The following is a 27,081-nucleotide window of genomic DNA, read 5'->3' as shown; positions in this document are numbered from 1 at the left end:
GTCTTGGTCTTCCGAAAAAAAAAACAACAACAAACAACTTGTTTTACTTTCGCTCTTTACAAGTCTTGGTCTTGGTCTTTGATAGATGTTGTGCATAATATGTTTACACATTACAAAATTTTAGCAGTATTTCTGTGATTTAATTACCAACTACTGATTTGTAATGCGTCTTGTTAAATACTTCTACGTGATGCCCTGATTATTAAGTATCATTAGATATTATTACCCAAGATCTAGTAATTGCAAAATGAGCCTCGGGAACTTGGACAAGTTTTCTCGGAACCCAATCCACCAACAGTCTATTACACATAAATAATATTATAATTAAGGTAGGTACTTGTACTTTACATAATACAATTATTAATTATAGATATTGTAACAACATACATTTTTTAAGATCAAAGTATATTTCTCTGTTTGTATATTTTGTTGGTAATAAAGCTATTATATTTAATGATCCATAAAGTCGTAGTTCTATAATTATATACTGTAGCAATTAAAGTCCTCAACATTGTCATTCTTGAAACAAAGATGTATGTAAGGTTTAACTAGACGTGTCTCATTTCAAGTCCAATTAGGTTTTATTAACGTTTCCCGTCACTGTCTCGTCCCTAGATTTCCCTTGAGGTTACAATTACATACGTTGTTCTCGTTTAACTATAAGGGACAATTAAGGTTTTTGGTTGTATTATTTTTTTAGTTTAATTCATTATATTATGCGGCCTTGGAGAGAGTCGTGATGGACATGTAAAAGTGTTTCTGTGGGCAAATTAAGTGGAAAATTGATCTTAAAATGTTTTGTTCATATAAAATATAATATTATGTATTAACAAGAATTCGGTTAAAAATAACACTCATCGTGTCTGCACGCAAATGACTAATGTCGATTATTTGCAAAGTAAATTAAACAATACTAACAACAATTAGGTATGTGATTTAATTATGTATGCAAAACCATTGTTGAATTTGCAGAATTTTTATTCAAAATTAAAACACTATTTAGACTTTAAATAAAGCTAGCAGTCGATGTCTTGTCTAAAAATTGTTATTTAAAGATATTTTTTTGTTAAAAATAAATCTTGCGGCTGCACTCAGAGACATGTAAATATGATGATAATATTTATAGGTACTTCAATTTAATGAAAAGTTTGACAGATAATGTATAAAAACTTCATTTAATTACAATTAAGTAATTAGTCGTATCTGAGTGCGGCAGTTAATCTCTCACAAGAGTGAGGAATTCACGAGAAAAGACAGTAAGTAGGAAAAATAATAAATCACCCAAGTGTGCATTATGATACAAAACATTACCATGCACTCAAAAAATGAAAAAAAAAGTTTTTTTGATAAGGGGGACGAGGAAACGGGTCATCCCATGGAAAGCAACTATCGTCGCCCATGGACACTTGCATTATCAGAAGAGCTGCAAGTGCGTTGCCGGCCTTTTATGGAGGAATACGCTCTCTTCTTGGAATACTGTCCCTTCTTGGTACAATATGGGTTGACAATATGGGATATATTGTCTTCACATAACTTCCATGTGTACTGTGTTAAAGCCAACAATAATAAGTGACTTCACCTCCCTGTGATAACCCGGCCGGATGGCCAAGGTCGTGTATTATGTGCTAATCTATGATCTCAATACTATTTTGTATCTCGCTGGCTTATGTCCGGACGATAGTGTCTGCTTTTGTGGGGAAGGACGAATGTATAGCATTGGTAGAAAAATATATGTTGTATTAATTAAGCTGGGCAGTTGCCTTATCTAATATAATATTAATTATAAGATGTTTTTCAATCAGACAATACAAGGAGTGATTGTTCATTTGAATAATGGCATATTTTCTTTTGATTTGGCACTGCTGCCTTTATAGTTGCGTCGTGGAGTTAATGATGAAGATGCTGAATGAATATCTATAAAATATAAAACTCAAAGGTGACTGACTGACTGATTGACATAGTGATCTATCAACGCACAGCCCAAACCAATGCAAGTAGATGTTACGACGTAAGCATCCGCTAAGAAAGGATTTTGATAAATTCCAACCTCAAGGAGTTCAAATAGGGGATGAAAGTTTGTATATAATAATACTTCTTAACGCGAGCAAAGCCGCGGGCAAAAGCTCGTATTTTATAATAGTTAAAAAAACAAAAAAAAATACGCTTTTTTTTTTAAATTAACGTTTTTAAAATTTTAAAATTTCGAATGTATTATAAGTACTATAATAGAGATAAGTAAAAAGCGTGCTCAAAGATTCCGTTCCGTTACATACATACAGCCCAGCCCATCTGCCTAAGGCCTAAGCTAATAATAGCGTGTTATAAATGAGTAAAATTAAGTACTTATCAGATACAAAATAATTTTAATTTTTGTCTGTTAGCTTTTTAAGTCTACTTCAATTTAAAAAGTCTACCATAGTCTGCACATGTTGAAAACTGAGGTCAAGGTCTTCCGATAGAGAATTGACCATACGATACAGTAACAAAGAAAATATGTAAGCCATTGTGTATTTATAAATATAAATTAATTTGCATTTCTGAATTAATATGCTCATTTTATTTACTAAAAACATGTCACGCTAAACTCTTAAAATTAATTTCGGCGTTCCTACATTTACAAACATGGTCTCAAAATTACACTCCACAAAAGTCGCACAGGACACACAAAAACCGGTTACACGGCAACACTTTCACTTTTTTTATAAAAAAACAACCGCAATTTTTTAAACATCTCTGACCGGCTACATTTTGTTTTTAATTTTGTATTTAATAAAATTGAGGTTATCTGTTATGCCACTTTGAGGCGCGCGCGCGCTTCGTTTGTGGACCGGTGACTGAGGTCTGAGACGCGAGAGGAAAACCGTGTTTACTGTTTACAAACACAATAATTATTATTCGTAAAAGAACTGAGAAACTTATGATTAATGCAAACTTCTATATTTGGCTAATTGCGTTAGGTTAATTGCGTTATTTTGCTTTACAATATTAAATTTTACATCAAAATATAGGTTCTTATTTCCTTTCTCATCACTTAATTAATATTCCGTACAATGGCAATTTTTATTAGTTGCCTTTTATATGTCTTTCTTATTTATAATTTAACATACAACATCATTAACAATACATAATTACGAACAAATTATGCTTACAGACATCAATCAGGTTCCATTTTAGGAGCTGCCCATAAACATAAAATAGGACAGCCTGTAGGCTATATTATAATATACCTATTATAATAAAATATTATTTAATAATAATACTTAGTTCCATTTTTGAAAAGCGAAGTACATACTTGACAGTAGAGTAGTTGACAGACCTAAATTTTCGTATTTTGACTGTTTTTGCCATGGAAATAAGGAAATCTATACATCTAATACATCTATACATATAAATAAAATTGGAGTGTCTGTTTGTAATATTGAAAGAATCGTTTTTAACTAGATGCATATGAATGTATATAGGGTACATATACCAAAACAACATTTTTTACAATTTTTGTCTGTATGTCTGTCTGTCTGTTTGTTCCGGCTAATCTCGTAAATGGCTGGAGCGATTTTGACGGGACTTTTTTTGGCACATAGCTGATGTAGTAAGGCATAACTTAGGCTACTTTTTAACCGACTTCCGAAAAGAAGGAGGATATATAATTAACTTTTTTATATTGGTTCGCGGACAACTCTGTCGTTTGTAAACCGATTTCCAAAATTATTTTGTTGTTGTATGAGATAGTAGCCCGAATTTGGTAACATGATCACAAAAGTGGTGATCTGATGATGCAATCCATGAGAAATCGACAGGACTGCTCAAAATTTATATGGAAACATATAGTGATTTTACGTTTTTCTGAAGGATTTTAAGCTTAAACTACCAAAAAATAAGAATTTGCGCCGAAGTACACCCTGGTTCCGATGATGCTGTAGAGAACTCTTGAATCCTTATAGATAAATGTTCGGCAATTTTGGCGTTGTTTCAACAACTAAAAGCATATTATTATGTCAATGTGTCAATAATACTAATCATCATCATCACTATAATTATGCCATGAATCATCACATTATTATCAAAAATCTTGCCTTTGATTATATTATTGTTCCACCGTTTGTTGACTGATTTTCAAAACTCTTTAATTGCTATTTTTTTTATGAAATAAGGGGGCAAACGAGCAAACGGGTCACCTGATGGAAAGCAACTTCCATCGCCCATGGACACTCGCAGCATCAGAAGAGCTGCAGGTGCGTTGCCAGCCTTTTAAAAGGAAATAGGGTAATAGGGGAGGGTAGGGATGGAAAGGGAAGGGAATAGGGGACGGTAGGGAAAAGTAGGGTAGGGGATCGCGTCTTTCTGTATTCAATCTTCAAAATTTTTTACTCCGTAGCAGCTAACTTTAGCGCAATTTCTATGTGCAATTTACCGCTTTTTTGTAGATCTAGATTAAATGAACTAAAAAGTATTAAATAATTCATATTCGGTACTCAGTATTTCTGTTCTCAGTCTTCATTATTTTGAAGTCGGTACCAACTACCGGCTAAACTAATCACCAGTTCCATGACAAAATATAACTGCAACTTATATGACTGGTACCGACTTTAAATTATTAAGATTGAGAACAGAAATACTAAGTACCTACAGAATATGAATTATTAATTAACACTTTTTAGTTCATTTAAGAAAATTAATATTGTCTTTACCTTGGAAGTCGTTTTCAATTTTTGTTTAAAAATAATAATTTTACTCTTATTCGTTATCCTCAAGATTTTCTATACAGTATTGGCGTTACTATTTGGGTAAGGAAGGGGAAACATTCTTTTTTGTTCCTTATTTATCACTTTTTTTTTTAATTAAATAAGGGGGCAAACGAGCAAACGGGTCACCTGATGGTAAGGAACTACCGTCGCCCATGGACACTCGCAACATCAGAAGAGCTGCAGGTGCGTTGCCAGCCTTTTAAGAGGGTATACGTATTTTGCTGACGCGGACGAAGTCGCGGGCAACAGCTAGTGCTTAGTAATTGTAGACACTTATAATATTATTGATGACTAGACATCGGATTATATGCATTTGCATAATATACAAATGCATATAATGACACTTTTTAGGCGATAGTGCATATTTTGGCAATTTTTCGTTGATAGTGCATATTTCGGTAGTTTTATGCCCTCATAGTCTCCAATCATGATACACACCGAGGCCACAAAGCAGAGGTACGATAGATCAAAATACTTCAAATATGTGGCTCCATCCCCATTTAAAGAATGCAATACAACCGATAGGTACAATATCTTTCTAAAAATAAAAATTTTCTTTGTAGTAGGCAATTAGTAAAAAAAAATTTAAGTAGTTACCAATTTATAAAACTTCCATGGGCATTATACAGGGTGTAACAAAAACAAGTGATAATACTTTAGGGTGTGTACGTGTTCCTTGTAGAGAGTTCACTGTGAAAGTAGCAGCTCTGAAAGACGAAAAATTTTTTTCACTTTTATATGGGCAAGGGCCCGAGCGTCATGAGTTTCCCCATACAAAAGTGAAAAATAATTTTGGTCTTTCAGAGCTGCTACTTTCACAGTGAACTCTCTACAAGGAACACGTACACACCCTAAAGTATTATCACTTGTTTTTGTTACACCCTGTATAGCTATAAGTTCAGTACCTACCTATTATAAATATTAGGTACTTATGTATTGTTCTTTACTTGTTTACTTTAAGTGACGTGTCTGCTCAAGCACATAGTTACGTAAGTATCTATAGTAAATTTGGGCTTTGGAGTAGAAAAAGATAATAATTATTTTGAACTTTGTCTCATACCAGCAAGAGTTAGCTTCCGTTTCATTTAATAACTAGATGACTCAGTGAACTTCGTGGTTCGTATCACTTTCCTCCTAATATAAAACTTCCCTGGATTTCATAGCCAAATCGGTTTAGCTGTCTTCTAGTTTTAGCCAGACTAACGAAATTAAACCATTCATTTTTATTTATATAAGTAGATATTTGCCAACGGAAAGCTAGCATTATTAGCCCAGTAGGGTTAGTTCAGCCTTGTATGGGAAGCTTAAATTAATTAAACTTAGGTAGATCGTAGACGACAGACTTTTTGCGGCGGCGCCCATACAGTCGGCATGGCGCGGCCTTACAAAAACACAATTTTTGGCCTGATTTTGCTCTATAATGGTACGGAAACCTTCGCGCGCGAGTCTTGGCCAATTTTTTATTCACTGTTATTTCTTTATTTTACTAACAAAATTCGTTAATCTTTGATATTGTCATCATCCCTATTGAATGAATCAATTTCTCTGAGAGTACTTTGTAACAAGTTGCCCAAAAGAAGATTACCCAAGTCCCAAACTGCCTTGCTGTGTAATGTGTTGCATGCTCTAGTTCCTAAATGGGCGCTAACAGGAAATTATCATCACATTACACTACCCATACACATTACGCAATCATATTAACACGCTTTTATTAGATTTGAGCATAGAGACCTATCTATGAGTATTACTACCATTCAATTTGAATTTGATAAAATGTTCACTGACACACACACACATGGCGTGGGGATGTGACGACCCCACCACCCGCCTGATGATAGTTCTGTCTCACAATAATTCATGTGCGATAGATCGTTAGATCTATCGCACATGAATTATTGTGTACTATCTATCGCACATATTATATCAAGCGCACTTGACTAACTGCGCTTGATGTTACATCAAGCGCAGTTAGTCAACCGAAGGATCAACGGGTCAGTGAAGAAATCCATGGCCATCAATGGGCTGCATTGATGGTTTGATTCACTGGCCCCTGTCAGATTGCCGATCCGCGTGCTCTGCGTGGCCATTATGAGCAAATGCCTTTCATGAAACGCACCAGAAAAATATGGCCGCTAGTTGCACTAATCCCCGTTTAGTTGCAGGCCCATGTTGGATGTGAGTAGCAGGAGATCGGCCATCTTGGCGTTCATTGAGAGAGGCCTATGTCCAGCAGTTGACGACTATAGGCTGATATGATGATAATAATTGATGAAATTGTTCACTAGAATGACCTGCATTCTAGTGAACAATTTAATCAATTATTGTTCAAGTAAAAACTACTAGTCATATTATAACATTAGAGCAAAAACCATTAAAATTTAAAACATTTCTACGTTTTACATCAACCATGATAAAGTCTCTCTAGACTTTCCAAAATTAGCTATAACAAGCTATAGTTATAACAAGCAAACTTAAGGGAGAGAGGTATAATTACTTATAAGCTTCATATTTTGTTTTAAGTAATAACAAATAAATTATCCTTCAGGTTACGAAGTTTTGATGTCAGATAATGAATAAAGTGATAAACTTTTACCTAACGTGACTATAAAGTCACTTGCCCTTTTCCTTTTATGATAATAAAGTCCTCATAAATGCACAGCGGTGCCGAGGGAGTAACTGCCAGCTTAAGTACTTTATTTGCTAAGGGAGTACATAATATACTATCTACACTTTAGGGCCTACTTGCATGGACCCGGGTTAAAGTTACTCTGTATATCATGAACCCCGGATTTATAAATAGGCCGTTATAGGCCACGGCCTACGGCCTAGGGGCGGCAGCGTCCATAGAGGCCCTAGAGATTACGTAAAGTGGCCTAGTCTCATAAAAAATATAAATTCGGCACTGGTAATCATGTTATCTCCTAATACGAAAAACGTCAGAGATGCCATGACTAAAGTTGTAGATCTGTTTTGGTACCTACCTATTAAGTAATAGAACTTATTAAAAATAGAATAATTAGATAGTAAGTTTTATTTTCATAATATAGTAATTGAGGTTGTAACTTGTAGCTAAGGTTAAAGTTCATTTAAGCTGCCGTACTCAGAGACATTTAATTGTGATTAACCTTCAATAGTTTGACAGATAATGTACGGGGCTTAGTGCTTACCTATGTCAAAATTATGTACTTAACTAATATTCTACTCTGAGTGCGGCGGTTATTCACTATAATAAATAATTAACTATTAAAATAAGGACCTTGAGCCATGTAAGGCCATGTTCCTTTAAAGGCCAACTATCAAAAATTCGCAGTTATCGTCATGTAAAGATGACACACACACACACTTCTACTACACACTTAGATCCATCAAACTTATGTTTACAAACGCGGCGGCGAGTCGATCGCGCCGCAATTGTGGCAGTGAGATCTTACTGTTTGTAGACTTTGGTTGTCGAGGCTACAATCGTAATTTCCGCACCCTGAAAAACTTTAGTTTTTAGTTACATAACCTATATCTATCTCAAATTTTATTGCAGGGGATTAGGTATCGTATAGGGATATATGTATGGTACTAATAAAAGAAAATCTACTTTTGCCTCGATTTACGTTAAAATATTGGTAATGTTCCTAGAAAGGCCGGTGGTTCCTTATAAGGCCCAACCAAAAATTTGATAGTTGGCCTTGCTAGGGAACATAAACTTTACAAGGAACATCTAAACATCATTAACATATAAACCAACAAAATGCGTACCGTAACAATTAAAATAATGTTGTTTTTAAAACATCTTTACTTATTAGGATTATTAAACTTATACACGCATATAATTTATTGTACTGTCGGTTCTTGGTAGACTACGCATATTGAACATTATGGCCTTATAAAGAATGGGCCCATAAGAAGGCCATTTTAGATTTAAAAAAATTGATTGTATTATAAAACGCATTGGCAATTAGTTATAAGGTGTCAATGTGATATTCATTGCTACTATTTTTAAAGACTTTCCATTTATATATTCTTAGTTATAAGATGATGTTCAAGCAATGTTCGTTATAGTTTTTTTAGATGATATAAATATATTGAGCATTTAATGTGTTGCTTAATTGAAAGAAATTATAATATCGTTTTAGTAAAAGCAAATAAATAAATAATTGTAACTCTATTTTCAAGTTAAGTGACTGATGTATAACATTGGCCTTGTTTGGAGCTGTGTTCTTTGCAAGGCCATTTGGAAGAGCTTAGCAAAACTTAAGTTTATTGAATGGCTATTGAAGCTAGGTTAAAAAGAGATTTATAATAATATGATACCTTATGAAACAGAGCATTACTTGATAATTTGTTTTCTTAATTTATTTAGTTAATAAACGAATAACAAGCATTTTCCCGTTAGATTGGCCTTACATGGCTCAGGGTCCTTACACATAGAAAACTTATTTTGAAGTTTTCAATTTTTTAAATTAGTAGAATTAAAAACGGTTTCTGACGGTGGTAAGTTACCACTTAATGGTAAGTTGCCACTGTAATATTATTAGCACAAGTGACAACTTCACAGTGGCAGCGAGTAATTAATTAATGAGTGCTTTTGTTATATCTTGTTAGGTAATTAATTAAATACTTACTGTATATTCCCATCACGTAGTTCTATGGGAAAAGTTCGTTAGGGTGCGTTGAATTCCCGAATAATAATCAATTCCTCATAATAATTATCTTTGTTCTCTCCGCGCTTTTGATCACTTTTCAAGTAGACAGTACTCCTTACTAATGAGAGAACTTTATAAATAACACTTACTTCTTAGTTACTTTTTTTTTTGAAGGCACAACTGGACACAACATACGCTATTTTCATCAATATCCAATAACGCAGGTCCATGTTTACATGTACTATTAGAAAAATAATTGTGTCTTAGGTAGATGGCGGATATTCTATCGGGTTATATTAATTTCAGGTCAAAATATTATGGAATTTCATATCCTGACTAAAGCCCACAATATGATTTCAGCTGTCGATTATATACCGGCACATTTGGAAAACTTCAATAGCGCTATGCACTAACCACCACCGGCCACTCACTTATCAATTCAACCAATAAAACCCTCACCTGCTCCTTATCCTCCTGCGACTTCGGCCACAGCGTGACGTTGAGCACGATCTCGCCCAGGTCTTGCAGCTGCTTGTTGGGGTCTCGCAGACACAGCACCAGGTCCTGCGACCTGCCCAGCTCTAGCGCCGTCAGGTCTATCTGACACGCGCCCATAAAGTCGTCTTGCAGACCCCAGTCGTAGTCGAACACCTGGAAAAGATAAGTGGTAAATTGATCGTTGATAAAGAGCCAGCTGCACACCTATTCGTAGTCAAACACCTGAAAATGAGGGGTTGTAAAATTTCAGCAGGCAATCTGCGCTTACTAGTGAATGATGACTATAGTTTAGTCATGTGGTGTCGTACGTAGAAATTATCCCCAGACGTGGTAGAAGGACTGGAAGTGTAATAGGCACTCCACATAGAAATGCGTGTTTGCAGGTTAATTTCTAGTAACTATAATTATTATAAGGTTTCTCACACGCTGAAGAGGCCAACAATCTTGCATACAATAAACGTCAAACTTTGGTTGGTCAAAACTCCAGAAATCATAGGTTTGATAAGTCTTGTATAAGATTACTTCTTTGCTATTTTATACGACCGGCTCAAAGCTGTATTTGAAATAGGAGAATTGGTGTACAGCTGTATGCTTTCGAACGTCATGTTTGCGGTAAATTCAACGAGATGGGTAACAAATTACAATTTCATCCATGATTAGTTTTAATGGTTTAAAGCTAGTCATGGATGAAATTGTTAGTCATGATATTTCTCACGTACCACTAGGCTTTAATAATGAAGTGATGGCCACAAGGAATTTATCATAAAAGCCTTATCTATAGTGTCCGAACGACGGTTTTTTATCAAAACAGGATGTTCCAAATCTCTTATAGAGTCTATTGCAAATTAAAACGGGCGATATTTTATTGCTAAATATCTAGAAATGTAAAAATCTTGAATCGCCATCAACGTTAATTTTTTTCTTAGAAATAGAACCTTCGATTTCGGAGCATGTTGATAATTTCACTAAACTAAGCCGAAGCCTACGCCCAAGCCTCTTTAAACACACCTACCGAGTACCGACTAGAGTGGTGACTGGCGGGCACTGTCCCGCCCACAGAGTCCCACCACTCTACGCGGTAGGTGTGATCATGGCATTTAGTTTGACGTATTTTAACAGTGAGTAGTGACGGATTTTGACTACTTAATGCCCGCAATCCACAAGCATGGATCGCTGGCATCAAGTAGTAGTAGTAAAATAATAGCTCCCACACCGGTTTCGGTGACGGTGGCCGGTTTCATTGAAACCAGGCCAGCTACGCAGGAGTAATTTTATAGTGCCCAAGTGTGTGCGCAGTACACAAGAGCACTCTCTATTCTACTCTCATAACCCAGTGGGACGAACGACCGACACGACTGGCGAGAGATCAGGCGCAGGACCGACTTTTTACATGCCCATTCGACGCATGGATCATCTTACTTGTCAGACAATCAGGTGATCAGCCTGCATTGTCCTAACCAAACTTGGAAATAACATGTTTCCAACGCAAGAATCGAACCCACGACCTCAGAGTCAAGAGCCGCGCTCTATACCACTTGACCACGGAGGCGTTGAGTAGTAGTAGTTGAGTTCCTCTATCCGTATGTCAACTAAAATCGGTCTTTGAACCTTTACTCTCCTGGTGCTCCCTCAGACGTGATGCCCTAGCAACACAATTGCATAACTTAATTAAGGGTTATTCCGTCATTGTGTATTTATTTACCTTCAATTGCACCGGCAGGAAGGGGTCCTCTATGGGGACGGTGAAGCACTCGTCCCACACCGGGTTCAGGTCCCGGTACACTATCCTGGACTTGTGCAGCAGCCGCCCCCCGGCCTTGAACTTCACGTACGGGTCGCTCGTGCCTGATAACAAACCTGCTTTCGGACCCGCCAAAAACGTACATTAGACAAAAGAAGCGAAAACAATATAAACAACATAAATCTATGGGATGGTTCATGGTTATGAGAATGATGCGACCCGATTGCGACAAGAGGTTTTTTCATAGAATTATGAATACTCACTTACTATTATATTGTACTTTTGTTTTCTTTTGTGCTTATAAACAGAGATATTATTTTGGCACTCTAACTTAAAATATATTATTATGTATTAGCAGTCGGGTTATTTTTTTAAATTAACGTTTAGGTAATAATTATTTCTGAAGTTATTATAACAATTTTAAGTTTTACTTTAGGCGCTTGAACAGCCGTGATATGTATTAAATTCGATACAATATTTGTAGTTGCAAAATATTATATTGTTAGTTATATCTACCTAATTACACTTATTTTTCAATTAAATATTTGTTAAGAATACTATATTGACTGAGTACAATAAAAATTACAACAAACAATAAATTATGTTCCCATTACTTGGTTTTATTATGTTTCGAAATCGTTCGAATTGATAAAAGAGATTAGTCGTAGCTAAGACCAATAAATACTCGTATTCAAGTCTATATTTATAGGTAGGTACTTATTAATAACTAGTAAAAATTTATGATAGTGAAGAGGTGATAAACAAAAAATGTGACAGCTACACTACAGGAGAGAAAAGCAAAAGCTCTAAATACTTGCAAGAAAAACGTAAACAGTGTTTTTTGTGATATTGTGTGTATTGTGTAGTGTAAAGTAGAATCACTAAAGCCGGGCCCAGACATGGGCTTCAAAGTTTGAGCAAACTTTGCACAAATAGGCAAATGTCAGTGTCACACTTGGCGAATTTGCGTATTTGATCACATGTTTGGCGCCCGCCTAAGAACATTCTTACAAAATATCATAACTTAGACGAGATCGCACGGCATCCATTACACGCTCATGCAAGCGACAGTCATCAATCGTGAATTATGTTTGACTGATGGTGACTGATGGACTGACGAATGGTATTAGACGGTCACTCAATTCTCTTCAGTTTTATGTCAGCAAAGCCAAAATTTTCAAAAGTATACGTTTCTAATTTTTTTCCTATTTTGTCAGATGTGACAACACTCACTCAAAATTCGTGACTCATTGTTGCATGAAGCAAAAATCAAGATATCCAGATTTTCGTCAATCAACTTAATGCAACCGTCTGTCACGCTCTTACACGGTAGGTTATCCATCAGTTACAGTCATGACTGTGGTAAAACTGACAGCAAAACCCTACCGTGCAATGGATGCCAGCGACGCGACGCGACGCGTCACTTCACGTTCCATATAATTGACGTTAGAAAAACTTCAGATTCACGTTTGATGAACGTCAGTTCTTTTTCTATGTAACGTAAAGAGTCGCGTCGTGTCGCAGTGTCGAGTAGGGGTTAATTCAGACCGCAACGCGACGCGTAGATGCATTTCTAAATTTATATGGATTTGACAGATTCGCATGACGTCTCGCGCAATTGAAATCTGTCAAATCCGTACAAATTTATGCCGCGCCGCGCCTCGCCTCGCCTTGTAGCGTTGCGGTCTGAATTGACCCTAGTGCGGTCGGAACAGAATCGTTAAAAACTATTCTTTGGATTTACAGAGCGTACACAGTACAAATAATAATTAATTATTCATTCGTCATAATATTTTATTCTCAACGCGCCTAAAAATTTGAAACTACTTTAACATTGTAGCTCCAAGAAGTCTATAAAGGTAGCTTGATTTACTACGTCAGGCGTTTTAAATGTTTACCACTTTGAATAAAAACTTGTCAGTTTGAGTTTAAAATTTTATATTTACTGACCTGGAAAGTCAAACTGAATTGAGGAGTCTTTTGATACTTCGTCCAAGCGCTTTTGATGTTTGTAAAGATGCTATGTTAAATATGAACAGTATTAAGATAATATAATCTACTGTACAAAGGACAAAGAATTCACTACGTTAAAATCGACTGAAATCCGTACTAATATTATAAATGCGAAAGTGTGTCTGTCTGTTTATAACCTCTTAACGCCCAAAGTACGGCTCAACCGATTTTGCTGAAATTTGGTATGGACATACTTTGAGTGGACATAGGATACTTTTTATCCCGGAAAATGAAGTGTTTATGCGCGATAAACGAATATTGGTGCAACGGAGTTGCTGACGTCATCTAATATATTATGTATTATATGATAATTTATATCATGATCATCATGTATAACATAATCTACATTCTACTGTACTGTTACGGAAGAAACATCATAGAACAAGCGTTAATATTGCTTATGAACTTTAACTTTGCAGACGTTTTCAATCATCTTGGATAGTATTGAAAAAAAATCCATTAAGAGGGCAACTAACCCAAGAAATCAAACATCGTCCTTCTCTCTTCACACTCACGCTCGTCTTTCATATGCCAGGTGAAAAAGGACGACGCGGATTTATCACCAAATTTGTTTTTTCTCAATAACTCGATAAATATACAACATTTTAAAAATCCGCTAGGTTGGTTTCTCAATGATAGAATTTTATACAATGTGTTAAAATATTTAGTTAGTTATGGCAATAAATTAGATGCATTTTCGTGATTTTTTTCTATAGAGATAAGATATCGTGTTTTTGCTTAGATTGAATTCTTGGAAATATAATGTAGTATCTAATTTTAGAAAATGAAACAATTCGGGGCTTATTTTCAAGTATAAAAATGAATTATAAAATCGACATTTTTGAGTTAGTCACCCCCTTAAAGTTTTCCAGATTCCAGACGCGTCATTTCCTTTGTAGATCGCTGCCGTCTTCGGCGTTGAAATAGGAAATGATGAATTTCGTGTCACAGAATACGTCGTGCTGTCTGATATTATAGTCGTAGACATATTATGGACCTCATTCATTATTGTAGATAATGCTATGGTTCAAAAGAACAGGCGAGTTAGTAAAAAATATACTAATTTTAACATTTAATTGGAAGGAAGAAATTGTGATACAGCACTTCTAGGCTCGTAGGTTCAGTTTCTGATTGTACCTAATTATGTCAAAAATATTATGTTAATAAAAAAATTTATTCAGTTAATCTCGTTAAACTCGAAAACGGCTGAACCGATTTGACTAATTTAAGTCTTGAAATATTCGTGGAAAAGGAGAATGGGCTATATTACGAGGAAAGCGATACAAAATTCTCCGGGTCATCTAGTTATTTAATATTTTAGTAAAATCTTTTATTTTGAGTGAAGTAAAAGTTTGAACTTATAACCATGTTTTATTCAAAGTACCTGGATGATCGAGCTTTCCTCGGTATAGCAAACACTCATTGACTTCGTGTTACTTAACAACGCCATCTGCTGGAATAGCTTTAGCTGTTGTTGTGTCGGTAAAGCAATTAGTTGCTCACGAAATAGTTTTATTATTCGCCAATAGATGTCAGGAAGAGTCACATTTTTCAGTTTATCGATTATCGATAAAACACGAATAAAAAGACATTTTCTAAAAATGATTCGTAGCTAGATCGATTTATTGTCCCCGAAACCCCCTATATACTAAATTTCATGAAAATCGTGAAAATCGTTGGAGCCGATTCCGAGATTCTATTCTATTCTATTCTATTCTCTAATATATAAAAAGAGGTACAGTTTTGTTATTATGTTTTTATTTCTTTATCATATTTATTGTATTTGTACGGTTTGTACATACCTAACTTAACCTAACCTAACGTTGACGCGCCGTGTCGTCATTGTGGTGTCAAATTATTTTATTATATTCCAGTTTAGCAGTGCACTTAGCAACGCGTACTTGTTAACACGCTAACATTTGTGAACTTACATAATAAAGGTGCTCAAACAACATACTCTTTTCGAACTCTACAAAACTTCCCCTTGGACCCCTACATCTTTTTTGGTCCTTCGAGGTTATTCTCGCGTGTTTTGTGTGTTTCTTACGACAGTGGCGAATCGGTGCGGCTGGCCTCTCACAAGCGAGAATCCCCAGCTGCATTGAGACAAGGACGCACACACTGGGTAAGAGTGCATAATCATAGCGAGATTTGGATACGACCAATTCATCGAAATTGGATCTTCGTGTCGTGAACTACGCCTAACTGTACTTGTCACCGTCAACTACGTGCCAAGTTTGGTGAGCTATCACATTATTTCATAACATCAACATGGATAAACTTGAACTTCAATCAACTTGTTTCGAGAATATCAAGTCTTTGTGTGCAAACTATCGCAAAGATTCTTCGTCTCGAAAAACTGAAGAGTACCTCAACATACGTTTGTCATCTCTGGAAGAACAGTGGAGAGACTTCGAGGCGAGAAATGCCTTATTACTACTGGAACTGGAAGACAAAAATATAAATTATTTTTCTGAAGACGTCTATAACAAAACTAAAGAAATGTATTTAGCAACTAAAACGGACATAAACAACAGACTTAAATACTTGCAACAGCAAAAACAGAGTGTGAATTTTGATTTAAGTGACATTTCTGTTGACTACGCTCAAGGCTGCGAGGACGGAAAATCTGAAGAATTGCAACAACTTTTAAATAGACAAGAATGCAATTTTAATGCGATTTATCGTGCAATGGCTAAAATCGACATCACTAGAGTTAGTGAAAAGTGGGAGCTGGAAGATAATTTGAACATTTTAAAATCGAAGTGGGAGTCCATCGACAAACTGCACTGGGAAATCGACTTTCAGCTGAAGGGGTCTAACGATCATTATTACCAGGTGTACTCAGATATCGAAGAAAAATATGATGACTTGCGAAAACAACTTCAATCTAAAATTTGGTCGAATGCTCACTATCAGCAGTCGGCACCGAAAATGGAAATACCTGATTTTTATGGAAACTACAGTAAGTGGATATCTTTTAAGGATTTGTTTCTCGAAACGATCCATAACAACCCAACAATTAATAAAGCACAAAAAATGAAACACCTGAAAACTAAATTGAAGGGGGAAGCAGAAAGTCTGGTACAGCATTTATCCGTCTGTGCTGAAAACTACAATTCCTGCTGGGAAATTTTAGTGCAACGGTATGATAATCGCCGCTTACAATTTTCATCGTTTTTCAACACAATGATGAGTCTCCCTGTTATACAGCAACCTGACGCCAACAATCTCAAGAAAATGCATGACGCCATCAAGGAGTGCATGAACGGCATAGCTAACATCGGGCTGGATACGGCAACGTGGGATCCAATGATCGTGCATCTAATGTTACCAAAATTAGATTCAACAACTTTAAATGATTATATGAACGAAATTCGAGACCACAGAGAATTACAAAATTTGCAAGATTTTTTATATTTTTTGGAGTGCAAGTTCATGGCATATGAAACTGCAAAGTCAACAAAATCTGCGAAAAATACCACTTCCGAAAAAACATCTCATTGGAAACCTGCTAACAACAAACAACCTGTAAAAAAAATTACATATGATTTTAAGAAAACTTATAACTATCACGCTACTTATGGAAAATGCCCGAATTGTAATGGAAATCATGTTTTAATGCAATGTGCCAAATCTATTAACATGGATATTGCCCAGCGGAATCACACCGTCGCGAAGTTGAAACTCTGCAAAAATTGTCTTTATAGCCACAATAACGAAGAATGTAAATCGGCGAAAACATGTAAGGAGTGTAACATGAAACATCATACCATGTTACACAACGTGAACTGGGTAATTCCAGCGAATGGCAAAAATAACCTTGGACAACAAGCGTCCTCTTCTCAGCAACAAGCTTCGAATCACTTATCATCGGATAAAACTGAAATTTTACTAACTACAACTCTACTGAAAATAAAGGCCTTTGATGGCACTTACGTTAAACTTAGGGCCCTCTTGGATCAGGGCTCGCAAGTAAACTTAATAACAGAAAATGCTGCACAGATATTACGCCTGCCGAGGAAGAGGTTCGCCGCTACCATCTCGGGGGTTGGTTCAGTATCTGGTGATTGCAGGGGTCAACTAAACTTATCCTGTAAATCAATACACTCTGAATACGACTTCGAAGTACAAGCACTTATAATGAAAAAACTTACAAATAACTTACCGAATGCTACTTTCGAAAAATCGAACTGGCCTCATCTGGAAAACTTACAGCTGGCTGATCCTGACTTCAACATTTCGCGCCCCATCGACTTACTTTTGGGTGCCGATGTTTACTCTAACATTATACTGGATGGAGTTTTAAAAGGAAGCTGTCAATCCCCTGTGGCACAACAGACACATCTAGGATGGATCCTATGTGGGAAAATGAAAACTTTTAATTGCCACGTGACCTTGGTGAATTTTGACGAATTAGCTAAATACTGGGAAAGCGAAGAAATACATAATTCGGAAGATATTTCCAAGGACGATCAGTGTGAACAATTTTATTCGCGAACAGTACAACGAGCTGCCGACGGAAAATATGTTGTGAAGATGCCACTCCGCCCTGACCTTGAAGAAAAATTAGGTTCGTCGAGACCCATCGCGGTCTTACAATTTTTACAACTGGAAAAACGGCTCGCTAAAAATAAAAAACTTTCAACTATGTACAAAGAATTTATCAGAGAATATGCGGACCTTGGCCATATGAAACTTTCGTCTCATATAACACCCGCCGACTGTTACTTACCACATCACGGCGTTCTGAAAGAGAGCTCTACAACGACCAAATTGAGAGTAGTCTTTAATGCATCTCAAAAAACATCGAGTGGCCACAGTTTGAACAGCCTTTTAGAAAAAGGCCCAAATCTTCAAAAAGATATTCAGTCGCTTATTTTGAAGTGGAGAACATACAAATTTGCCTTCACTGCTGACATCGAAAAAATGTATCGATGTGTTTTTTTTTTTTTTTTTTTTTTAACGGGCTTTGGCCCACCACACATTCCCACCACTGTATCTCCTGTGTCGCCAGGATCGACAGCGGCATCCAACCACGAAAACCCTTTGATATGATCTCAGGGAGCCCGAGGGACATGCTAAAGCTGTCTTGGGACCCGCAACGAAATTAATCAGAAGAAAATAGGAGGAGTAGGAAGAATTCCAGATTCCCTCCCCAATATAAAGCGGGAGACAGCACAAAGTTGCAGTGACCGAAAGTCAAAGAACTGAAGGGGAGAAGCACCACGGGAATTTAACGTTAATAATAATAGTGACTACTATGCTACAGCTAAATTAATTTATTGTGTTAGACTGTTGCCAATAGTAATTGTGACAAAAACGCTTGAAGGCACGGAAGTTCCTAGCGCTGTCCACGAGATCACCGTAGTATGCGACACCAGATGTGCAGAGTAGGTTGTTTAGCATTGTAGTTCTTTCGTCCTGCCAGAGACTGCATTCCCAGAGAACATGATGAGCTGTTTGTTCAAACATGTTGCCTTCGGTCGAGCACTCGCACATGGGTGATGCTACCAGATTAAATCCGTAGAGTTTGGCCTTAAAATTTCCATGACCGGTCAGGAATTGAGAAACGCAGTGATCAATATCCATCCAATGTTTGGATAGTCGTTCACGAATATTAGGGAAAAAATTATAAAGATGTCGCCCTTTGGTGGAACAGTCCCAACGCGTCTGCCATTCGGAGATTAGGCTTTGCAAAGAGTTTTCTAAAGGTTCAAACAATCTTGCTATTTTATTTTTATCGCGAGCGCTTAAAAAGAACGGGTTGTCAATGTTTTTGTTATGATAGTACATTGTCGCACGACGCTGAATCTCAAGGTCAACGGGTAAAACTCCGGCTAACACGGGCAAGGCTTCGGTGCTTGTGGTTCTGTAAGCTTTGCACAAGAATATAAGAGCAAGACGTTGGCTTTGTAGCAACTTGCGACGAGCCGCGCCGATTGTTGCTCTGTCGGCCCACACGGGGGCCCCGTAGCAAATGCTACCAAGGTAAGTAGCAGTGTAAATTAATTTTAGGGTTTTGAATGAAAGGCCCCATGTCGAAGTAGATATTTTGGTAAAGGAGTAAAAGTTGCGTTTCGCTTTCTCACCGGTTTGAATTATATGTTCTAAAAATGTAAATTTATTTTCTAAGTAAAAACCAAGATAACAGAGCGACTGTTTGCGTTTAACGTTAATATTGTCAAGTTTAATGCTAGGGGAAGATATAAGGGAACCTTTTAAAAGGATTTGGTAAGTTTTTTGCGCGGCGAATTTCAGACGATTACGCTTACCCCAGTCAGATATTAAATTAAGACTACTGTTGGCTTTAGACTCAATTTCGGAACGCGAGTTTGCTTGAACGATAAGAAACCCGTCATCGGCGTAACCAACTAGTATACAAAGCGGTGGAAGTGGAAGACTTAACAAATCGTCGAATCCGATGTTCCATAATTTAGGCGAAATTACCGATCCTTGAGGGCAGCCGCACGTTAAATCTTTGACATGTGTACAATGTCCTAGACGAAGCTTAGTTTGACCGTTAGAAAAGTAAGAATGTATTATAGAATAAATATTGCAGTAACACCCTCGATTTTTTAGTTTTAATAGCACCATCGGCCACCAGGCATGGTCGAAGGCCCCGGAAATATCTAATGAAATAGCGACCACGTATTTAGTTTCCGACAAATTAACTATTTTTCTTACTTCTAACGCCGCGTCCACAGTCGATTTCCCGGCGGTGAAACCGAACTGGTGGCTATGGAATTTAGGGCCACCGGGTAGCAGGCGAGGTACGATGAGACGTTCTAGTAATTTACCTAAGCAAGGCAGTAACGTTATCGGACGGTAAGATTTTGGGTCGTCAGGAGGTTTGTTTCCCGCTTTAGGTATTAATTTTATGCAACCGGAACGCCAAATTTTTGGAAATATACCTTCTGCGATACATCTGTTGTAAACATATAGAATCGATGAATTGGCCGCTAAACACGCTTGCTTTATCATAATATTCGATATTTTATCCTCGCCCGCAGATTTTTTTATAGGCAAAAGGTTTACTATTTTAATAAACTCCTCCGGGGTTGGTACATCTGAGACCGGTGTATGAATGGGGTCTAACATTCTACTCCTAATGTCGCGATGGTGTTCATCATCCAAGGAGGGCTCGTCGTCTGGGATGAGAACGTTTAGATATGCCTTCGCCGTTTCCTCTAAACTACAAGTGTAAGAGTTGTTAATTTTAATATTTGAGAAAAAGTTTGGCTCATTACTACTACTGGGTTTAAGCTCGTGATATAAAGAGGACCAGGGACCCTCTTTATCCAGTCTATTCGCGGCATTCTTCAGCATATTATTTTTCGCTAATGTAACGGCAGCGCGATAACGTGACCTTGAAATGCGTAGGTTATTTAAACTAATTATGTAATTATCATCCGAACGGTCGTGGCCAGATTTACGAAGATTATTAATTTTGCGCCTGGCCCTTCTAAATTCCCGACGAAGATTAAGAAGATTACTGTTCCACCATTTACAGTTGTGATCTTTTTTAAGAGGTCTACGACCCAAGGCTACATCGGCACAGTAAACAAATGTGTTTGACATAATTTCCGCGCACTCATTGACGTTTAAATCCGGCCGAGTGAAGTCTCCGGCATGAGCGGTAATGAGGGAGCGGAATAATTTCCAATCGCCGTTCTTAACATTGTATTTATAGTCATTAGAATTGACTACGGTATCACTCGGGACCGCACGAGAAAACTCGTACACCAGTAAGCGGTGATCACTACATGACGCATCGGGAAGGACACGCCAATTCCTAATCTGGACGTACGCGCTAGATAGCGTGACGTCAATCGACGATTCGCCCGTTGGGCTACTATAGGTAGGTGGTGCATCGGGGGTGTTGTGAATATGGAGGTTAAACTCCGCTATAAAGTCTTCTACAGCGGTACGTCGGTCGCGGTCAGTGTACCTAAGCTGGCCGTGCCATAAGGGCGAGGATGCATTGACGTCGGCGCCAATAATAATTTTATTACCCGCGAGAGATTGTAATACGCGGCGAAGTTGATGTAAATGTGGACTTACGGAGTCCGAGTACTGAAAATAGCAGCTTACAACGTAAAATCTAAACTGAGAAGACGAGACCTCGGCTACCGCACAGTGCGACGTCGAAAGGTTAGTTAAGGCCGTGACTGAAAATCTAGACTGAGGTGTGTAAATACCCGCGCGAGCTAGGTTATTAATTTGTACTATCTTCGACCGTAGCGACGCGAGTTGATATTGCTCCTGTACAAGCACCAAGTCTAAATTGTAATCGGAAACCAACTTTTCTAATTCTATCGTTGCGTGCTTATTATTGTGGAGGTTTAACTGTCCTATATTTAAACTATCCCTACCGAGTCGTTAAAATAAGTTGCTCCATTTTAGACTTATACGTAGGACAATCTGGGGAGCCTGTGGGGTGGTCGGTCGGTTTTTTATATCGCAAACAACTACCGCAAACCGGCTTAAAGTCGTCTTTATCTTTTTTTGGGCAGCTATCCGAGCTATGACCTTCAGCGCAATGTTTACAGCATGGCTTTGTGTCACGACAGAATTTAGCGGTGTGCCCATACTGTTGACAGTTAGCGCAACGCACGAGTTCGACGTCATCTACAAAGCGACACATCGCCCAGTCGATAAAAAGTTTTTCTTTTGTTTCGATGAGGTGTTGACGCACTTTAGGGTCTAGTTCGATACCTATCCATTTACGGTTATTGTATTCTTTGTTTAAAATACGACGTCTTACTATTTTTGTCGAACTCATGAATTGATCTTGTGTCACATTAATTTCGCCGTTTACGTTTTGGTTGTACAGGGATAATAGAAAATTATCGTCTGTAATGTGTTGTGGAACATCTTTGATGAGGATGCGCGGGCTACGCCCCTTGGGTGTCTCGAGACGGAGGCCGGCAGATTTTAGCGCTTCGACTGACTTTAATTTTTTAACTTGCGACTCGCTCGTGAGGCGCAGAAGCACGCCCGAATTAGCTGTTTTCTTAACGCCGTGAAATTGAAAACCGTCGGCCGGGTTTATGACCTTCATCAAAGCCTGCTTGGTCTCAGTTGCCGATTTTAATTCCGCCGATTTTTCTTGCGTGGGGTAGGCTATAACACATGGGAGTGGTTTACGTGTCTCGACGGGGGGAACCGATTTCGCGAGTTTCAGTTTGAGGGCCTCGGAATAAGAGACCGGAGTCGCCGCGGGGGCCGGTTTCACGACCTGATTAAGTTTAACGGATAGCAAATCTCGCTCCAAATTCGCGACTTTGGTTTCAAGTGACGAGTTTTTAATGGCAAGAAGAGAAACTATGGTTGTCAGTTTTTGTGTTAAGTTCATTATATCGGATTTATTGGCAAAGTTATTGCGCCTCGAGACAGTGTCGTTAGCGAATTCGTTAATTTTTCCCAAGTAGGAGGACGCTTCACGGACTAACTCGCAGTAATTAAACGAATCATCGACTGCGCTGCTAGTGTCTAATAATGAAATAACCGGGGACTGCGGTTCGTCCCTTATGGGTTGGTGACGTTTTTCGACTGGTGACACGGATGAAGGCGATAGTTGGGACAGCAAACGTTTGCCGGTTGAAGTTGGCGGGGAACGAGGTATGCCGTCCCTTCTTTCAAATGGGTTGGTATTTTTATCTGGCGGCATGTTATTATGGCTAGACATTATGTCTTGTTTTCAAAGTTAACAACAACAATAACACTATTTATGACCAGCTGATCGCAAGGCCGGGCGCCCGGCGCAGCGCGCGCGGTACCGACGATACAATATTTTCACCTACCTACAATTCCTTACTGTTAAAAATGAACAAAGGAAATTACTTACCGAGTTTAAATCCAATAAAATACGGGCAAATGTGTTCAAAAACTTACAGTAAACGTAGATTACACCGTTACCTAGCTTTTTACACACACTCAGCACGCAGTTAACGATTTTAACCACCGAAAACGATTTTAATTCCCGGAGCGCACGTCAGACGATGTTAACCGTACCGAGTTCGCGGAGGGTGGGGATGTGTATCGATGTGTGTGGATAAATGAAGATCAGCAACACCTGCAAAAAATTGTCTGGCGGGATTCACCAGAACAGCCTCTTCAAGAATATCAACTTTGTACAGTGACCTACGGTACCAAACCCGCTCCTTGGCTGGCCTTACGTACACTGAAACAACTCGCCATGGATGATGGTCATAAGTTCCCCGCTGCAGCTGCAGAGGTCCTGAAAAACCACTTCTTCGTAGATGACCTTGTGAGTGGTGAACGATCATTCGAAGCCGCCAAGAAGTTACAGCGGTCCCTAATCGATTTACTAAAAGGTGCGGGAATGAATTTACGAAAATGGTCCAGCAACTACCCAACTTTATTAGAAGACTTACCTAAAGAGCAAATTTCAACAACAAACAGCTTCGACTTCAAAACTGATGAAACATCAAAAACGTTGGGACTTACCTGGAACACCAGCAGCGACACCTTTCACCTAAAATGGCCTGTAAAACAAAGTACAACACAATTAACAAAACGACTATTATTGTCCGAAATTTCGAAGTTTTATGATCCGCTGGGATGGCTGTCTCCGGTGACCATTACTGCAAAATTACTATTTCAAAGGGTTTGGACTCTAAACATTGATTGGGACGACGAAATTCCCCAAAATATTGAGAAAGAATGGCAGAAACTAAAAATAGAATTGCCATTAATTCACAACATAACTCTGAAAAGATGGATTGGCGAAACAAAACAAGATATAGAATTACTGGGTTTCTGTGATGCAAGCGAGAAAGCTTATGCTTATGTTATATACAGTCGCGTGAAAAATTCCGACGGAGCTCCGGTAATTACGCTTCTTGTATCTCGTACACGGGTGGCTCCTATAGCACAAAAAACCACCCTGCCGAGACTTGAATTGTGTGGTGCCTTACTGTTGGCTAAACTTATGGAAAAAACTCAGAAAGCTTTTTCGGAATACAATCTGAAAATTCAAGCATGGTGTGACTCGCAAGTAGTTCTCGCGTGGCTCCAAGGGGACACTACTAAAAGAGAGGCCTACATATCCAATCGAGTTACAAAAATAAAACGCATTATACCTACCACACAATGGCGTTACATTAAGTCAGAGATTAATCCAGCTGACTGTGCAAGCAGAGGCATTTTACCTACCAAACTAATGACCTTCGATCTATGGTTTCAAGGCCCTGCATTTTTGAAGAAATTTGAAACAGATGAGACTGCAACCTACAAAACATATTATACAAACATCGGCTGCAAAGGAAATGAGAATCAAGAGACTTCGTCAAATCAGGATGATGATAATTGGATAACAACCTTGATAAATAAATGCAGCTCATTAACAAAACTTTTCCGAGTTACTGCTTGGATATTACGTTGCATAACAAATATGAGCGCTAAAAGGAAATCTGAGTCCCCGTACCTGACTACTACCGAACTAACTGCAGCAAGAAATATTATTATTAAAACCATACAACAGATACACTTCAATCAAGAATATAAACAACTTTTGAAAAACGAGAATGTGTCAAAAAGGAGCGCAATTATGAAGCTGAACCCGTACCTAGACGAAAATAAGATAATTCGCGTGGGCGGCCGCCTCCAAAACTCAAACTTACCTGTGGAAATGAAAAACCCAATTATCATACCACATAAAAGTCGATTAACGCAACTGTTGATTAAATATTCCCATTTAATTACACTGCATGGTGGAGCTCGGCTGACGTTAAGTCACATACGACAGCGATATTGGATCGTCGGCGGCAACAGGGCTGTCAAAACTGAACTTCGAAAATGTGTGCGCTGCCACCGTTTTACACAAACCGACAACCATCAACTGATGAGTAATCTTCCGCAACAGAGAGTAACCCCATGTCGACCCTTTACATTTACAGGGGTTGACTACTCTGGTTACATCGAACTGAAAATAAACAAAGGCAGAGGCGTTAAAACTTCTAAGGGATATATTGCAATATTCATATGTATGGCTACCAAAGCCGTCCATATTGAACTTGTTTCCGATCTCGGCACTGAAACATTCATAGCAGCTTTTCAACGACTATGTTCAAGGCGTGGCACCCCTAAACATATGTACTCAGATTGTGGAACTAATTTCATCGGCGCTGCAAAGGTGCTACGTAAGGAATTCATAAATTTCAAAGACATCATGACATCGGAATTTTTTGATGAATTAGCTAAACTGGAGGTCGAGTGGTATTTTAACGCCCCTGCCTGGCCGACCGCGGGCGGTTTGTGGGAAGCCGCCGTCAAATCCATGAAACGACATTTACGACGAGTACTAGGTGACCAGAAACTTACCTACGAGGAGATGTCAACGCTACTGACAAAAATAGAAGCCTGCTTGAACTCGAGGCCCTTGTGCCCTCTTACTGAAGATCCGGAAGAATTTTACAACTGTTTAACACCGGGCCATTTCATCACTGGCGGCGCGATAATGACGTTACCATTATCGGATTACACTGATGTTCACATTGGCGTACGTCGTCGATGGCAACTTGTAGAACAAATGTTTCAACAATACTGGAAAAATTGGTCCAACGAATACCTAACACAACTGCAAACTCGGAGCAAATGGAACAAACCTACGAAAAATATCAGCGTCGGCGATATCGTACTGATCAAAGACAACAACTTACCTCCTGGAAAATGGGCCCTAGGGCGGGTGCTCGAAACTCATCCAGGCGCTGACGGGTATGTCCGAGTTACGACCATCAAGACTCGAACAGGGGTAATCAAACGTCCTGTAACAAAACTATCACCTTTACCGTTGGGCTCTGAAATCGAAAACCAAGAAGAAGATCCCACAACTGAGGGGGAACAAAGGTCAAATTCTGAAAACAAAAGCAGAAAAGGTCGAAATAAATTATCGAGTTTTTTACTTACGATTCTGACAATGTTTACATTTATATCTGGATCATATGGGTCAAGAGCTCAAATTACAACCTTAGAACATGAGCGCCCTATCTATTATGATGCAATCGGTAAAATGCAGATGGAACACAATGAATGGACTTTAATTATGTATTACAACATAACAACGTACTGGGAAGGAACTCGTCGTGTCGAAAACTATTTTAATTCCGTGAAAGATTTGTGTCACAGTGCGAACATACAAAACTGCAGAACTATCGTAGAACAATTAAGTCACGAGATAGAACTGCTCGGTCATTATAACTCGATTTTGATAAATCCGCACAAAACTTTAACTAGCAGAAAGAAACGCGGTTTGGTGGACGGAATGGGCTACGTAGCCAATAGCTTGTTTGGAATTTTGGACCAACGTTTTGCTGAAAAATATGAAAATGACATAAAAATAATTCAGAGTAACGAGGACTATTTACTTGAGCTAATAAAAAACCAAACTAGCATCGTGGAATTAGAAAACAAAGTACTGAAG

The 27,081-nt window shown here is 38.1% G+C and overlaps 1 protein-coding gene across 8 annotated transcripts in view; it reads right to left on the bottom strand.

Annotated features, from left to right (window-relative positions):
• LOC121728414 (multiple C2 and transmembrane domain-containing protein) overlaps positions 1-27,081 on the bottom strand; it is a 127,921-nt gene that overhangs the window by 19,215 nt on the left and 81,625 nt on the right. For 4 of the 8 annotated variants that reach the window (XM_042116597.1, XM_042116602.1, XM_042116599.1 and 1 more), the window contains exon 1: positions 2,613-2,817. Coding sequence is in view for 2 of the 8 variants with exons in the window: in XM_042116596.1 (XP_041972530.1) it covers positions 9,842-10,033; positions 11,583-11,737 (347 nt within the window). In the remaining 6 variants the exon portion in view is untranslated. Of the gene's footprint in view, positions 1-2,612; positions 2,818-9,841; positions 10,034-11,582; positions 11,738-27,081 lie in introns of those variants that run through there. The other 4 variants (XM_042116598.1, XM_042116601.1, XM_042116595.1 and 1 more) reach the window with 3 other exon arrangements.

This window comes from Aricia agestis, chromosome 6, assembly GCF_905147365.1.
Source record: "Aricia agestis chromosome 6, ilAriAges1.1, whole genome shotgun sequence".
In the NCBI taxonomy this organism is placed as follows: Eukaryota; Metazoa; Arthropoda; class Insecta; order Lepidoptera; family Lycaenidae; genus Aricia; species Aricia agestis.
This window is presented reverse-complemented; position numbering and strand designations above follow the sequence as displayed.